This window comes from Scheffersomyces xylosifermentans, assembly GCF_036884685.1.
Source record: "Scheffersomyces xylosifermentans strain CBS 12540 chromosome Unknown RJT20scaffold_5, whole genome shotgun sequence".
NCBI classification, from domain to species: domain Eukaryota; kingdom Fungi; phylum Ascomycota; class Pichiomycetes; order Serinales; family Debaryomycetaceae; genus Scheffersomyces; species Scheffersomyces xylosifermentans.
The window spans coordinates 836,340-851,705 of record NW_027042943.1 but is presented as its reverse complement, the minus strand read 5'-3'; the positions used below and the strand labels follow the sequence as shown (position 1 = coordinate 851,705).

Sequence of the window (15,366 nt, the reverse complement as noted above, 5' to 3'; positions counted from 1 at the left end):
TTTTGCAATCTCCATCGCTCCCTGCATTTTTCATCTTAAACTAGTATACACGTATCCAAAATATCCAAACCTCGCTTCCGTAATAGTCGTCCCAAGAAGCTTAACACAATCCCCTTAAACCAAAGGGTCGTGTCCTTGTACCAACTGAAGCCTGCCAAACCAACACCTCATCTCTACTATCACAACCAACATTGCTCTATTTTCGCAGCCCAGTCCCTAAAATCACCCAGTCTTTCTCCACAAATTGACCCATAATTCAATCCCCATCCTAAGCAAATCAGAATGGCCCCAATTTGGGTGGCTCTCTCCTCCTCCCACCAGTTGCAGAATGGCCTGATGTCTTCTAGGCTTTGCTCACTATATATTCGCAGTCTTGGCCACTCCACACGACCATCTCATTCTTCGTTTTTCTGATAATCCAATAATCAGGCAGAGGATTCCAATTAGAAAAAAAGCTCCAGCGAAATATATAAATATTCATTTACAACACCTGGAGTCTTTCTGGTAGTATTTCTGAATTTCCAATACATCAGTTTAGTTTATCATAAGAACAGGTATGTATAGAACCCGAGTATCACAGCATCGAATGGGAAGTCGTATGTCCATTGTCCTGGCTAGCCAAGAGCCGCTAGTGGAGAATTGTCCACTGTGTATTGATCGAGTGAGTGAACCAGATGAGCAAATAGCCTTACCCGAAATCGATACACCAGTTGCGCCAAAGGGGCACAGAACGCCAATGGCACATTACACATGCAATAAAGTAACCGCCGAAGAGCAAATTACGTCGATAGGGGAGTAGAATCGACCAGGTTTACTCTCCCATTGATCACGCCTATATATACGGAACGAGACCCGAAGAATCGCCAATAAGCGCTACGCAAACATCAATTCCCAGCAAAATGCTCCATTACCTTTCGAGTTTATTACATTACACATACTCATCCCCGTCCAGTCGAAGGTAAGCAATACCCAATCACCATTCATATCGCTGTAACCGCCATAATCATCGTAATTTACTATCGTACCACACACCAGGTCGTCCGTGTACCACTTTTCCTGTCCAATCAAATTTTAACTAAGGGACTAAAGCACGCTAGATACACTACTGGAAGATTCGAGGTTCCAAAATTTTCAGGCATTGAAGAAGACAAGACGTAGACTTACCCCATTGAAGGAGTCTAGAATCGTATACTAACATGTCATATAGTATGTTTCGTCAATCCGTTGCAAGATTAGCCGTTCGTCACCAATCGACTGTGAGCAAGGCCGCCCCAAGGGCCTTGTCCAACGCTTACGTTGCTAAGTTGGAGTCCAGATGGACCACCTTGCCAAAGGAGGACCAAACCACTTTAATAGATGAATTAAAGTCCAGAATGGAGTTGCCATGGCAAGAGTTGACTCCAGCCGAGAAGAAGGCTGCTTACTACATCTCCTTCGGTGAATGGGGTCCAAGAAAGCCATTGCACGGACCAGGTGACAAGGCCTTTGTCGTCTACAGTGTCACCGCTGGTATCGTCCTTTCTATTGTTTTGTTTTGGGGAACCAGACAACTCGGTGCACCAAGCCCACACACCTTAGACAGACAATGGCAAGAGGCTTCCGATGAATACTTGAAGTCAAAGAACGCCAACCCATTCACTGGTTACTCTCAAATCCAGTAAGCGAGCTTACAAATTCACTATTCATCTTACCATTCCTCATTATAATTTATTATAACGATTGTCATTTTAAAAACTTATTCATAACTCATTACGTTTAAAGAATAATTATACTACTGCCTTTTTATCCAAGAAAAGGATGCATAACATGAAACAGACAAGTCAAACGAAATTATTCTCACTATGATTGCTGATTGAAGAGCATTGTCATTTGCATTAGGAGATATGTAGAAGATGGTCTTCTAGAGACTGTTTCATGTGTTTCTTATCCCTTTAATTCAACAATTCTATTAGTATGAATATATATGAAATTTGCGATAATCTGTTGTTCCCTATTTTTATCTTAACCGTTTACATTTATTACATGGTGTTGCATCCGATGGGATAAATTCCACCACAACTCCAGTTTCCCTTGATTAATTCTAATTCTTCATTAGTTTACATTTATAAGAACATTTATGAACTAAAATATAAGCAACTTATATCCATGTGTCATCTTCATTGTAAAGTATAACACGAAAGTATAACTTGAAACTATAACATGAATATCACTGTTAAATGGGCTGTAATTAGATCGTTTCTTAAGCTTGTCCCAGTAGACCAGCCGAATCCGTAGGATTTTTCAGAACTGATGTACATAAAATCTACAACTCATTTTCTCTATGGCAATAAATTATGAACTATTTATAGTTTTTTAGGCTAAAAAAACTAAAGAACAATATAGAAGAATAGAACTGTAATCAGCGATTCTAATGTGAACGTCGATGCATGCTTTTGGAGTTATGAACTAAATGCGATATTACAAATGTGTGGAATAATGTACAACCTCAACCTTAACGGTATGGGGCATCTGCGTCAATACAGTATTGTAATTCTTGTTCCCACTTGTCACCGTTCTCCAATAATTTCTCCTTGTTGTATAATAACTCTTCTCTGGTGGCAGTAGTGTATTCTACGTTTGGAGACTCAACAATGGCATCAACTGGACAAGACTCCTGACAGTAACCACAGTAAATACACTTGGTCATATCAATATCGTACTTGTAGGTTCTTCTAGAACCGTCAATTCTCTCCTCGGCTTCGATGGTGATGGCTTGAGCTGGGCAGATGGCTTCACACAATTTACAGGCAATACACCTTTCTTCACCACTTGGGTATCTTCTTAATGCATGCTCACCTCTAAATCTTGGTGAAATTGGACCCTTTTCAAATGGGTAGTAGATGGTATATGGTGCTCTGAAGTACATCTCCATACAAATGTACATACCTCTGGCGATTTCACTCAAGAAGAAGAACTTGGTAGCCTTACTCAAGGCACTCTCGCTGCCTTCTTCCCATGTTTTTGGCTTGGCCAATCTGAAACCCTTTGGCCAGACGGACTGAGTTGAACCACCGGTGGTCAAATATTGTGGAACGTCTGCGGTAGCAGCAGGCTTCATGAGTCTGGAGCCAGTGGACAACAAACGGGTAGAAGCTCCAATGGAGAGCGACTGTTTAGGCACAGAGGCTGTTATGATTTGTCTCAACATGGTGCTGGTAGTATGTGATATGAATGGCAATTGCCTATGAAATGAATATGACGATGATTTAGGTTAACTTCGTGATTTGGACGGTTTCCTGAAGCTTTGTACAATCAATGTCGTTTGCCAGCACTGATTGATGCTAGCGGCTAATGAAGGATAGATAAAGCAGTGATACGATGCGAATACTTAGCTTCGGCCAATTCCAAATCGTTTCGGGAACTGTATCTACAGGCTGATTAGTGTATCTCCAAGAAGAATCGGACTTTTCCAAGGATAAGATGATAGTCACTGTCTATGGTCACTATAGTGTTTACAACAATTGATGTATTGAATAATCGAAATTTGTATGGCTGAGAATTTTTCCTTCACTTAACGAGAAGTGAGGGTAAGAAGAAAATCGCGGTGTTTCATTGGCTGTGGGGTTAGGGAGGAGAGTTTGTCATGGCTGATGTCAGCGCGGGGGGTTGCATTATGAGAGTGAGAGTGAGAGTGAGGGTTGAGTGAGTTATATGAGGTATCTGAGGTATCTGAGGTCTATGAGGTCTATGAGGTCTATGAGGTATATGAGCTAAGGCGCTTGTAGAGATGGAGAGCCTGTGGAATTGGAGATCCCGTGGAATTGGAGATCCCGTGGAATTGGAGAGCACCTGTGGATATAATGGTATTTGAATGTGAAATTTACAAGAGAAGGAAACAGAATTTCGAATGGTAGAAAGCTATTATCCCAAGTGTACGGATTAATTTGTTACTATGAAATGCTATACTATGAAATGCTATACTATGAAATGCTATGCTATACTATACTATACTGGGAGATATACACTACCATGATATTATAAAGATATTATAGTGTTTAATATGCATTGGAAGCACAGAGCTCTGTGTGAAGGAACAAGGAAAGAAACCAAAGCTGTACTTAAGAGATCAAATAGATACAGGCGAGAGGTTATCCTTGGGATCTATTCAGTGAAGAGGATTATCATTATTAGGAAGAAGTTCACTAAATGATAGTACATGACAACATGTAGATGGAAACGACAGAGTGCCGCCAAAAAGTCAGTAACTGCCTTCGATGTACGATGACTTATGCTCCTTATGCTTAACATAACCCCCAAAACCCCCAAAACCCCCACAATTGTACTCTCTCTTCTTCCCTCACAAACATTTTGGCTGCGAACAAATCTTCATCATTTTCACATCAAGATAGCCTACATTAGTCCTCCAGGTCACTGAATATCTTCTATTACTTACTTAGTCTATACTACTTAGTCTATATCTATCCCATTAGTCTCAATGCCAATTCTACACTGGCAAAAGTTCCTGCGCTACATGGAACCGCTCTCAACAAACATGGAACAATACCTCTCCAGAACCCCCGGAATCCATGTGTCTTGAAGATATGGTTGACGGCAAGGCCGATTTTTCCATTGAATTTACTTTCTGCTCCAAATTTATCACTTTGGATATTCGATTTTATCACATCAATAGGGTACGAAGACAACCACAATGCATTACCAGCAAGTGCACCACTAACCAATAATTCTGGAGTGCTGATATCATTTCTCGACTTATAGTGTTGTAAGTCAATGATCTGAGATATCAAATATTCATAGGTAAGAAACCATACACCGTATGCCTGTATTTCTCTCAATAACGTGATGCTAAATCCACGATATATACCATTTACTACACCCTCAGTCGCATATATCTTTTTCACGGTTTCTATAAGTGAATTTTTAGTTGCAGAAGTGTTTGACTGACTTAAAATACGCAATTGCTCGATGGGGCCAGCAACTGGTGTGTTCACAATACCAGCTACGGCACCGGCTATATAGGTCTGGGGCCAAAGGTTAAGGTCCTTCTGATTATAATATCCCACAATTTGTCTTTTGGCCTCATGGAAGCCATAGAACTGCAATGACACACAAACTCCAACCCCAAAAAGTGGGGCCAATGTGCCCTTATAAAACGCAAGCAAACCCTCATTCTTGATAACTTGCTTGATAATGGAGAGAGACGAAGATTGGCTAGAGGTCTGTAATCTGATTTTCACGAGATCTGCTGGTTGACCGATCAACACCTGTGTTGCACCTCCAATGAACCCCGCGGCTATATCCTTGGCTTTTCTCGTTATTGAGTTATCCACTGTAACATGTCCTGGGGTAAGGTCTATTAACTCTGAACTGTCTGACATCGCTAAAATTTCTATATGGGAAGTTACGCTAAATAATTAATTACTGCTCAATTCTTCTCACCAGAAACAAAAGTTTATATCTCAAGACTACGAAACTCTCCTGTTCCTCCAATTACTCCCAGTGCCCATCTTTTTATTCACAATTTGCAAGCTCCTTTGCTATCACACTACAAGATATTTGCGATTAACCGATTTGGCTCCAAATTGCACAAAATCACGTGCGCAGAGAATTAAAGATGTATAGAGACAATTGACGAGCTACCATGTAATTGAGAGTACCTAATCCTTATTCATGATGTTGGATCAGTTAGAACTGCTGCTAAACAATTCGTAGTTGCAGTTAAAATTCGTAGTTAATCAAATCTAATTTTTCACCAAATGCTTGCTTTTTCTTGCAATTAGCGAAGGGATGAATTGTCCCTACTGCTCTTGGAGAATCATGGCCTCTGCAATTGCTGCAAAATGCTATAAAAATCTCTAGGGATGTATTCTCTACAATTTATCGTATCTTTCTTAAAATTATATTGATAAAGTTATAACCAATATTCCACATAGAAATTTTCATAACTCATTTTAAATACTCTACCCATTCAATAACCCACCAATTGATAATGCTTGCGTACGGTGCTTATCCTTCTTGGGATCTACATCTCCTTCGCTATCGTTCTTATTGTTAAGAGCGGAAATCGAAGGAGTAGAATTTGTTGATGCCGACTTGAAAGTGGCAGTAAAATCAATAGCAATTGGAGTGGACGAAGAGGATCTCTTTTTTGCCTCAGACGATATAGCCCAGGACTGTTGTAATTGAGGTGGCACGGAGGAAGATCCCACAATAGAAGAAACTGGAGGAATTCTAATTGCTGAAATCGGCACAGGCGTAGAAATCTCTTTTTTAATGATTGGAGCTAATGATGTACTGGAATTGGTATTTCCATTGTTGCCAATATTTATCAGCGGTAATTTGATCTCTGAGCCAGGACCGTCGTATGGTTTATAATATCCACAGTGTGGTGGTCCGTGTGATAGTGGAGCATTGAAGCCGTACTGTGGAGGAGGAGGTGGCCCAGGTACTGGACCTGGACCGTTGGGAATCCTTCCGCCAGGTGTGTAAGGAGGATAATATGATGTTTGATGTGGTAGTGGAGGTGTTGCTCTCAGGAGAGGCAAAGATGCATTGTTATATGGGATTGGGGGCAACCTAGTGCCGTTGCTTGATAATGACAAAGGTGATTCCGTCTGAAGAGAGGGTGACCGGATAGTTTTAGTAGTGTTAGCACTATTGCCGTGACTATGATACAGAGGGCTAAGATTCAGGTGGTGATCGTCTGGCAGTTCTCCATGCCTATTGCTGGTGGTGAAACTGCCTTCATCAGTATTAGAATCGGACGCAGATGCGGACACATCTCGTTGCTTAATACCAGCAGAAGATGGCATATTTCTTTTACGTCTTTTGATAGTATTTCTCTTCATTCTGATAGGTCTATGCGAGCCGTGTAGTTTGTAGTATAAACCACATGCATTACAAATGGTATTACCAGCATCATCCCTTCTCCATAAGGGGGTGATGGTGGTACCACAGTTGAAGCATGCGATTGCCAACGAGTCTTCTTCGTCGTCAGTAGCCCGTTTTTCTACATTTGCTGGCGGTGGAGAAATAATGGGGGAAACCACGGTAGCAGTCTCTTTTGGAGGAGTCGAGTCCACCGGTTTTTCTCTTTTGGCGACTACTACACGATTGTTATATGCTGGGCAACCTTTACAGGCTGCGGAACCTCCTGTTCCATTACACCTTCCATCACCTTTACAAGAGCCCTCGTCAGTTTTGGTGACAAGTATAGTATTAGGTGGCCGTTTGAGATTTACGGGACGGTGTGTGTTGTTGGATCTCAAATAAAGTCCACAGGCGTTACAGATTAGAGTTCCATCAGGAGCTCTTCTCCAAAGTGGAGTCTTGGTTGTTCCACAGTTCGAGCACTGCTGCCCATCGGATGGCTGTTGTGGAGAACTGGGAGATGCTATTTTAGGTGAGGTTGAGCTTGGGTGGGACAAGCTGTCCAGTTGGGACTCCTCTGTCTTTACTATGGCTTTAATAGAAGCCAAAGACTCAGTCTGGGCCGTATTTGTCGGTGATATTGATGACATGTTTGTATGTGAGCAAATATCGTTGTTCTAAATAAATATGAAGAAGCGATGACTGGTGGTTGTTATATAAAATAATACATGTAGAAGTGCAGGTATAGTAGGTTCTTCTTGGTTTAGCGATGTAAATACGTTTGGAGATGGCGAATGTCGTAATACTGTTGTATAAGAGTCAATCAGTGCTGCAACTAAAATATTGGCCCAGAGACTTTATTCAGTAATTAATTTGATGATGACCAGTGCAAAAGAGAGTTACGATGGCAAGCAAAGTTAAGATGATGTCTCAAGCGAATCCTTAGTGGTGAAAAATAGGAAGAGTTCTGGTGGGAACTGTGGTATTATTATGCTATTATTCGTGATGCTGGATATAAACAGGTCGTTGAAAGAAGCACCTATTCGTGAAAACCAGAGTTTTGAAAACTATGCGATGCGTGAGGTACGAACAACTATAAGTGTGCGGAAAGTTGATGATGTTCTTTTAGAAGTTGGCCTCAGATGAGAAGGGCTGTTGTTGTTAGTGAAAGAACAGAAAGTGATGGTGGTGAAAAAAGAACCTCAATCGGAAATTTCCAGGTGTCGATAACTCAACAGACAGGTATATGGGACTGGCAAATGCTAAGAAATGACAGGTGATTTTACTATGTACACCAGAAAGACAGCTGTGCAAATAAAAAGTCAGACTATATGAAGAAATGTGATATAATAACGTTGTGAAAGTGTAAAAACAAGTGGCACGGCTTACAATCCTTCAATATATATATATAAGTAGGCAGCAATTTCCACAGATGCATACGTACGTATATATAATAAGCTATTTAATGTATATAATATTGTGCCAAAAATCGAAATGAGGCAAATCTCGAATTCCGAACCAGAAGGCTTATATCGAAATTTTTCAGGTATTTGGATACGGTCACTACAAAGAGAGATGGAAGGCTGGGGAAATTATTCGCCACTATTAGGTTCTACAATTATGATGCTATTTCTTTGTTTTCAACGATCATGTAAATCAGAAACAGATAATTGGCGTACGGTGAATTGTTTGGCGTCGAGAAGGCATCGCTGAAATAGGCACGAGTTACGACTGATGAAACTAGATAATCGGCATTATCAGGTGTTTGACTGTCATGCTGGCGTTCTGCATCCAATGTTCAACCAATAATGCGAATTACTAATCCCCGGAGTAGCCAATGAGAACGCAAGAATTAATAATCATCGGTCTGGCAAAAGGCATGGAATGAGATCCTGCAGGTACTACGAGCCGACTTATATATAATTGTGGTTGAGGCAACGTGAGGCACAGAAGATGCTGAAACTGATAGGATAAATGGTGCTATGAACAGCAATCGACTCTGGGTGCAACTTCTGGATTGGGTCACGCCGTGTCAAAAAAATTCCACTAGCAACAAAATGGAGTAACAATGTAGTGAAAGAAAAGTTTAACTTTAATGACCCATTTCAAGATGAGCAGGCAGCAGAAATGCGATAAAGCCTTCCCAGAAGTCTATATTCTGCTCTCTTTGTATTTTTGTACAGTTACCCCATCTCTGCTAGAGGTTGCCAGGTTAAAGAAATTGATTGAAAATAGTAGTTCCTTCAACGCAGGGTTTCGATAGTATTCAAAAATATTGGTTTTGTGAGTTCCTTGTCGCATTAATCAATTCAATCAATCGTGTGCACGAAGAGCAGTTCTTTACAGTCAAGTAGTTGCTGTCAATTAAGCCTCTTTCAAATGTAGGATAGACCGTTACTACGAGAAGATCTGTTTGGGCATACGTCTATAGAAGAAACTTCTTGGGTGAAAATGTCTTGGAATTCTCCACATAACGTTATATTGCCCCATGGTGACATCTTTTTGCAGTAAATGGGAATCCCTGTTAGCGGGTCAAAAAATCGTTTGATAATTCGATCTGGTGCTACCAATTTTAGATATTACACAAAACGCGAAATAATTGCAAAAAAATAGAGCATGGGGACCACACGGACTATTCAAAACGGTAAACAAGGTTCTTTCTCTATATACTTACCCTAAACATTACATTCTTGATAATGTCAATACAGCTACAGCCAATCAAATGCTCATGATAACGTGAAGAGTATCGATTTAAAGTTTGAACGCAAAATTTGTTGACATAGATGCTGCTCGTCAACTTCAGGTTTATGCAGAACGCAGTGAACAATAATGCCTTTGAAGCTGTAAACAAAGAGGCAAAGTAAAATAGTTAATTCAGTATGGAAGTTCACTAGGAGAGGGGTCGGGCAAAATCATTTCCACTCCTGAAAAACTAATGCAGATATTTAATTGGTCGTGCCTGTTGTTAAAGCAGTGAACAGCAAGATTGGAATGTAATATATGGTTTCGAGCCTGGACGCTTTTGCTGAAGTAGGAAAGTCTTGGGAAGAGGGGCAGCATTAGAATCATGTTGCAAGTATCGATGAAACGAGGTACTTGGATCTAGGTACCATGCTCGTAAGCTAATTTCAGAATCGGCGAATGCTTCGCTAACACTAATGCCTTGCTTGTACATTAATAGTATTTACAAAATTGAATTTTGTTGTATATATTAATTCCAACAATAGCAGGAAGTTTTGCGGCATCTCTTAACCCCTATCTTCCAACTTAAAAAATGTGCCACTTCTATATTTACACTCTCGCTTGTTGACTGAATGCCTTCAATGAAAGCCTAAAATTCCGGCACGCCCCGTAATCTCCTTGTAACACAAGGCAAAAAGTTGCAATTACACGGTATGGATTGTATGGGTGTGACGTTTACCGTATCATACCAACAAACTCATCTGTTCTCTCTCGAGCCGACGAAGATAACACCCCCTCCCCCCCCTCCCTCTTAACATAGCACTATTCCGTTTTTCAGGTTTCATCATAATGGACTATTAACTCGGTGCACTTCGACACTTCCTACAGAAGCTGCCCTGCACAACTATAAATTGTAGTTTTTAGTATCACCTGCTCTCTTTGTTCCTAATCCTCCATTGTTAGTTTTGTCGAAAACATCGCATTTCGACGCGACAGCTGCAGCGAGCCTTATTTCGCTACTCACAACTAGACTTGCTTGTGCACCTACGTATGACTGGAGTTGCAGGGTTTTCCGGTCTTGTTGCTAAGAGCATTAGTTTTCTATTAGCCATACCTGGCAAGGCCATTTCTTAGATTTGTACACGTATCTCCAAATATATCTACTCTATAGTACTATAACCATACCACATCAACCCTTCACCCCATCAACCAACAAAACCGCGTCTTCCTTTTTTTCTACTGTCTCGCTGCGTTACTGCGTGGCACCAGCCCCAGCCCCAGCCATATCATAAATATCTCTCTCCCCAAATGTACATAATTAACTGCCAAATTACGAGTCACATGATCTAACACCCCCTTCGCGCTTTTTTGCTGCCAAATCGCTATTTACATTTCCCAATGTTTATATTTACATTGCCCGAAAGCCATGCAGGAGCGCGCTTGGCCTTAGAAAAACAAGAATTCGCTAACATCAGCGATTTCCATGATGAAGAAACCAAGTTAGATGAATATCTACTGCTGATGGTAGAAGACAAACTTTTAGTGAACAATTCGTCATTTTAGGTAGGCATACTCCAGGAGCGAGAAGTTAGTGGATTCCGAACCATTTCAGCTCGAAAATACCCCCATCTCGGCCGCATCCTTCGAGTGTTGTCTGAACCATCGCCTGCTTCGGAGTACGGTTTTCTGTAGTCATTTATAAGCGAATCACAACAAAGACAGACATACACGTCTGAAAGGACGTGATACCATTGACAAACACCGTATTTTCGGTGGTTTTAAGCACTTCCAGTAGCTCCAGAAGCGTCTCGGATCCATACCCACACACCAGAATTCAGCAATGAGCTACCACCGCCCGCCGTTGTCAGCGGGTGCAACAAATCCATCAACAAGTAACTCAGCAAGGACTGCTGCAACATCAGTAACAACTCCATCATCTACAGTGTCGTCGTCATCGTCGACAATCCACACATCCTACGAGTTGGACGCAAATAGCACTAATACTGGCAACAAGAACTTATCAACGCCACAGCATCCTCCTAACAATTCAATGTCCACACTACAGAAGAGTCAATCGAGAAGAGCTCCCTCTTCATCGGAAAATTCATCCAAGTCCTCAATATATATAAACAACAATCAATTGGACTACTTCACGAATAATCACTTCTCACGGTCATTCAATAGCTTGATCTTGGATGATATCAAAGATGACATTGCTAATACTTCTTCCCTAAAGAAGAAGATAAACAAATCTCCACCATTCAACGTAAAACAAGACTTCTATGGAGACAAAATAGACACGCATCTCGAGGGCGACCTCAATGACTCTAATAACATGACAGACGACGATAATGAAAATAGAGATATATTTATAGACGAAGAGGAAGACGATTACGACTACGAAGAAGATGAGGATGAAGATGAGGACGAAGAAGAAGCATTCTCGCAATTCGGAAGCTCAACCCTAAGCATCATAAATCCCAAAAAGGTACATGAGAAGTCCCATTCGACATCCAACTCACAAAGCAACATACACAGACAGCACCACGCTCCTCTGCACCATCACAGTCATCGATCTAGCAATCTGGAAGATTTGTTTTCATCCGAAGGAGAAGAATCAGAGAAATTTAGACCTTCTCAGCAATCTTCGATAAGGAGATCGTCCAAGTTTTTGAATTTATCCATAGACTCTAATCTCAAATCTTTGAGCAACAAGGCAACTGAGGACATAGATTATATCAGTGACCTAAACGAAATTGATTCCTCCATCATTGGTGGTGTACAACAGCTGCTGAAAGTCACATCCAGCAGAGATCTCACCCCCACTAATCTCAGCCCCATCTCAAATAGGACTTCATTGCATCTCAACAACACCAACAAATTCAAACGACCTCATAAATTAGTTAGTCAATCGCCTTCCCCCACTTCAAACAGAGTTGGATCATCTACGAAGTTATATCAGTATAATCGTTTGTCACCTGATAGAATCCTTCGCCATAAAAGTAGTGCCAATAGTAATTTAGAGCAGTCTAATCTTTATTCGCCTTCAAAACTTGGCCTTAAAGGATTCAAAATGTTTAAGAATGCTAACAAAGATGCTATTTTATCTCCAAACAGATCTACACCAGAGAAGAAAACTGTTGGACATCAAGCCACTAGCATTTTCGATACCATGAAACCAGACGCATCTTTAGGTACCAATTCTACGAAATTACGAAAGACGACATTAAACTATAGCAAATCGCCTTACAGCAAGGGAAAAGCTCCATCTTCATCACCACTCCCTCCCATGGACTTCTATAATCTCGATGATATGGACTTGGACAGTCCATCAAAGAATAGAAAATCTTCGAACTCTTCCAATAACTCAATTCTAATTTATCACGACACCAATGAAATTAAAAAACCAGTCCCATCTTTCCATCCACACTCGTTACCTCCTCCGCCGCAGATGCCCGAATTTGATGACAAGGAGAATAAAAACTCTTACCGCTTTGTCAAGCCATTACAAACAGCATTTGTGTCATCAGGGTTGTTGAAGAAAAATTGCGTTAGCAATGAAACCAGAAAGCTTCCACCAGATACGCCTATAAAGAAAAATCCACTTATGCTTATCAATACTAACAAAGGAGCAAGCTCAGCAAGTAGCGGGCTTTCAAATGTCATTTCAGCTCATATACCCCTTCAGAACGATGAAAATGAAGAGAGCCTGGAAGTTTCTATTGAAATAGGTAGAAACAATTCATCCTACATTTCTGGCGCAGATGACACACAGACAAGTTTCTTCCGTATTCCCTCAGGTCATACATCGAAGCTACCTGCTTTTCATACAGTAGACTTAGATATTGACTTGGGATCTGATATAGAACTAGGAATTCCTGAAACACCAACCAAGCTGGTTAAGAAGTCCCATTCGACTCCAATAGATTTCAGTCCTCTCCACTCTATCCACAGTTCTTCATTGACTGCAAAAAATAAGCTACCGCCAAAGAAGTTATATCAAGAGCCATCAACTCCCACAAACTTGTCCTTTTTCAGCAAGGCCAATAAACCGATGGAAAAGAACAGTACAGAGTCCAATATGATGCAAGTTATCATGAACGACGATGACACTTTAACCACTTTCAACCAGCTGCAAGATGTCATCAAGCCTTCTAGGATAGATGACCACCTAGTTGACAAATTTGGAATGAAAAACATAAAATACATTGGCAGTGGTGAGTTTTCTATTGCATATGAATGCTTGTTCCAAGACCAAAAGTTTGCAATCAAAAGATCCAAGAGACCTGTGATTGGAACTATGGAGAGAAAAGCTATATTGAGAGAGATCGAGGCCTTGAGAGTTTTAACATCCGTTAAGGACAACGAATCATTGAATTTACAGGAGCAGGAAGAAGGGAAGGAATATCTTGTGTACTTCATTGAAGCATGGGATTTCAACAACTACTACTACATAATGACCGAATACTGCGATAACGGAACGCTTTTCGACTTCTTGGAGGAAAACAAGAATTACAAGATAGACGAATTCAGGATCTGGAAGATCTTAGTGGAGATACTTAATGGTTTAAAATTCATTCACCTGAAGAACTACTTGCATCTTGATTTAAAACCTGCTAACATATTTGTTACGTTTGAGGGTTATTTAAAAATTGGTGATTTCGGTTTAGCCACCAAATTGCCTATTCTAGAGAAGGATTTCGATTTGGAAGGTGATAGAAACTACATTGCACCAGAATTGATCAACGACAAGATATATACTCCTTTCGCGGATATATTCAGTGTGGGGTTGATTATTTTGGAGATCGCTGCTAATATCATTTTACCAGACAATGGAACCCCCTGGAGAAAATTGAGAAGCGGAGACTTAAGTGATGCTGGTAAGTTGTCCAGTGATAATATTAGCATTTTTTTGCAGCACCAAAACTTCTCGTCAACCACGTCATACAATACCAATATCAATTTTTCATCCAACCCGTCTTTGAACATGAATAGCTCCACAAGCAATTTCCAATACCCACCAACAGGATCGGGTACTAATAAAGGAACTGCTTTACTTAATCCAAGTACAGCGAATCCCGCTTCCTCGAACACCAACACAGTTGCTCGTGCAAATTCCACTCTTCAGAATATTAGAGATTTAATTCCCCTGTGGGCACCTGACTTCTTAGTGAGCGGAGATCTGATGAACTTGGATAAAGTAGTTAACAAAATGCTTCGTCCAAATCCGTTTGATCGTCCGAATGCTACCATGCTCTTAGAGATGGATGAATGTGTTACCATAGAGAACAGTAGAAAAGCAGGTGCTACGATTTTTGAAGGCGAGTTCGGACCTAATCCAGACGACGATGAATAGACAAGACGCAAATCACTCACTCAGTGGGCATTCGGAACATCACATATGGCGTCCAGTTGTGATTTGGAGAGCCAAATTTAGAAGTAAACTAGAATCCCATGTATACTAAATAATGTCTGTAATACTACTACTACGAATACAACACAAAGCAATGGGCGGATATGTTCCCAAGCATGGCATTTATTTTTTAATCTTGATCTTGAATACTGTGAAACCTACTGTTACACTGTCACATTCGTAGATGCTTCTGGATCAATCTGTTTCACAGCTGGTTCTGCCACGGATCCGGTGCGGTACCTGAAACAGAAGCAGGACCTACAAGCAGGAGTCGGGCCATCAAGCCGCATTGCCATACAACACAAGACTAACGCTAACTGCCCCACGGGATCGCACCCTGCTGCTCGTAATACCAGCTACTGTTCACTCCCGTCGCGAGCATCGTATTTACTAAATACGGATTC

At 40.9% G+C, this 15,366-nt stretch overlaps 5 protein-coding genes across 5 annotated transcripts; 2 read left to right on the top strand and 3 right to left on the bottom strand. All coding sequences in view use genetic code 12, as the record gives it.

Moving 5' to 3' along the window:
• Nucleotides 1-1,208: 1,208 nt before the first annotated feature.
• On the top strand, nt 1,209-1,661 carry COX5 (cytochrome c oxidase subunit Va; the record flags this gene model as incomplete). Its single annotated transcript, XM_064921634.1, has 1 exon — nt 1,209-1,661. The coding sequence occupies one exon, from the start codon at nt 1,209-1,211 to the stop codon at nt 1,659-1,661; it is 453 nt and encodes a 150-aa protein (XP_064773713.1).
• Nucleotides 1,662-2,151: 490 nt separating this feature from the next.
• On the bottom strand, nt 2,152-3,499 carry RJT20DRAFT_128925 (uncharacterized protein). The gene has a single exon (XM_064917383.1). It carries the CDS (start codon nt 3,185-3,187, stop codon nt 2,492-2,494), a length of 696 nt encoding a protein of 231 aa, XP_064773712.1. The 5' UTR covers nt 3,188-3,499; the 3' UTR covers nt 2,152-2,491.
• A 958-nt stretch (nt 3,500-4,457) lies between these two features.
• Nucleotides 4,458-5,375, bottom strand: YMC2 (Ymc2p; the record flags this gene model as incomplete). The annotated part of the gene is made up of 1 exon (XM_064918418.1): nt 4,458-5,375. The coding sequence occupies one exon, from the start codon at nt 5,373-5,375 to the stop codon at nt 4,458-4,460; it is 918 nt and encodes a 305-aa protein (XP_064773711.1).
• Nucleotides 5,376-5,957: 582 nt separating this feature from the next.
• On the bottom strand, nt 5,958-7,517 carry SFU1 (Sfu1p; the record flags this gene model as incomplete). Its single annotated transcript, XM_064918417.1, has 1 exon — nt 5,958-7,517. The coding sequence occupies one exon, from the start codon at nt 7,515-7,517 to the stop codon at nt 5,958-5,960; it is 1,560 nt and encodes a 519-aa protein (XP_064773710.1).
• Nucleotides 7,518-11,389: 3,872 nt separating this feature from the next.
• Nucleotides 11,390-15,102, top strand: SWE1 (tyrosine protein kinase; the record flags this gene model as incomplete). The annotated part of the gene is made up of 3 exons (XM_064915898.1): nt 11,390-11,529; nt 11,632-14,526; nt 14,617-15,102. 3 exons carry the CDS (start codon nt 11,390-11,392, stop codon nt 14,903-14,905), a joined length of 3,324 nt encoding a protein of 1,107 aa, XP_064773709.1. The 3' UTR covers nt 14,906-15,102.
• Nucleotides 15,103-15,366: the final 264 nt, after the last annotated feature.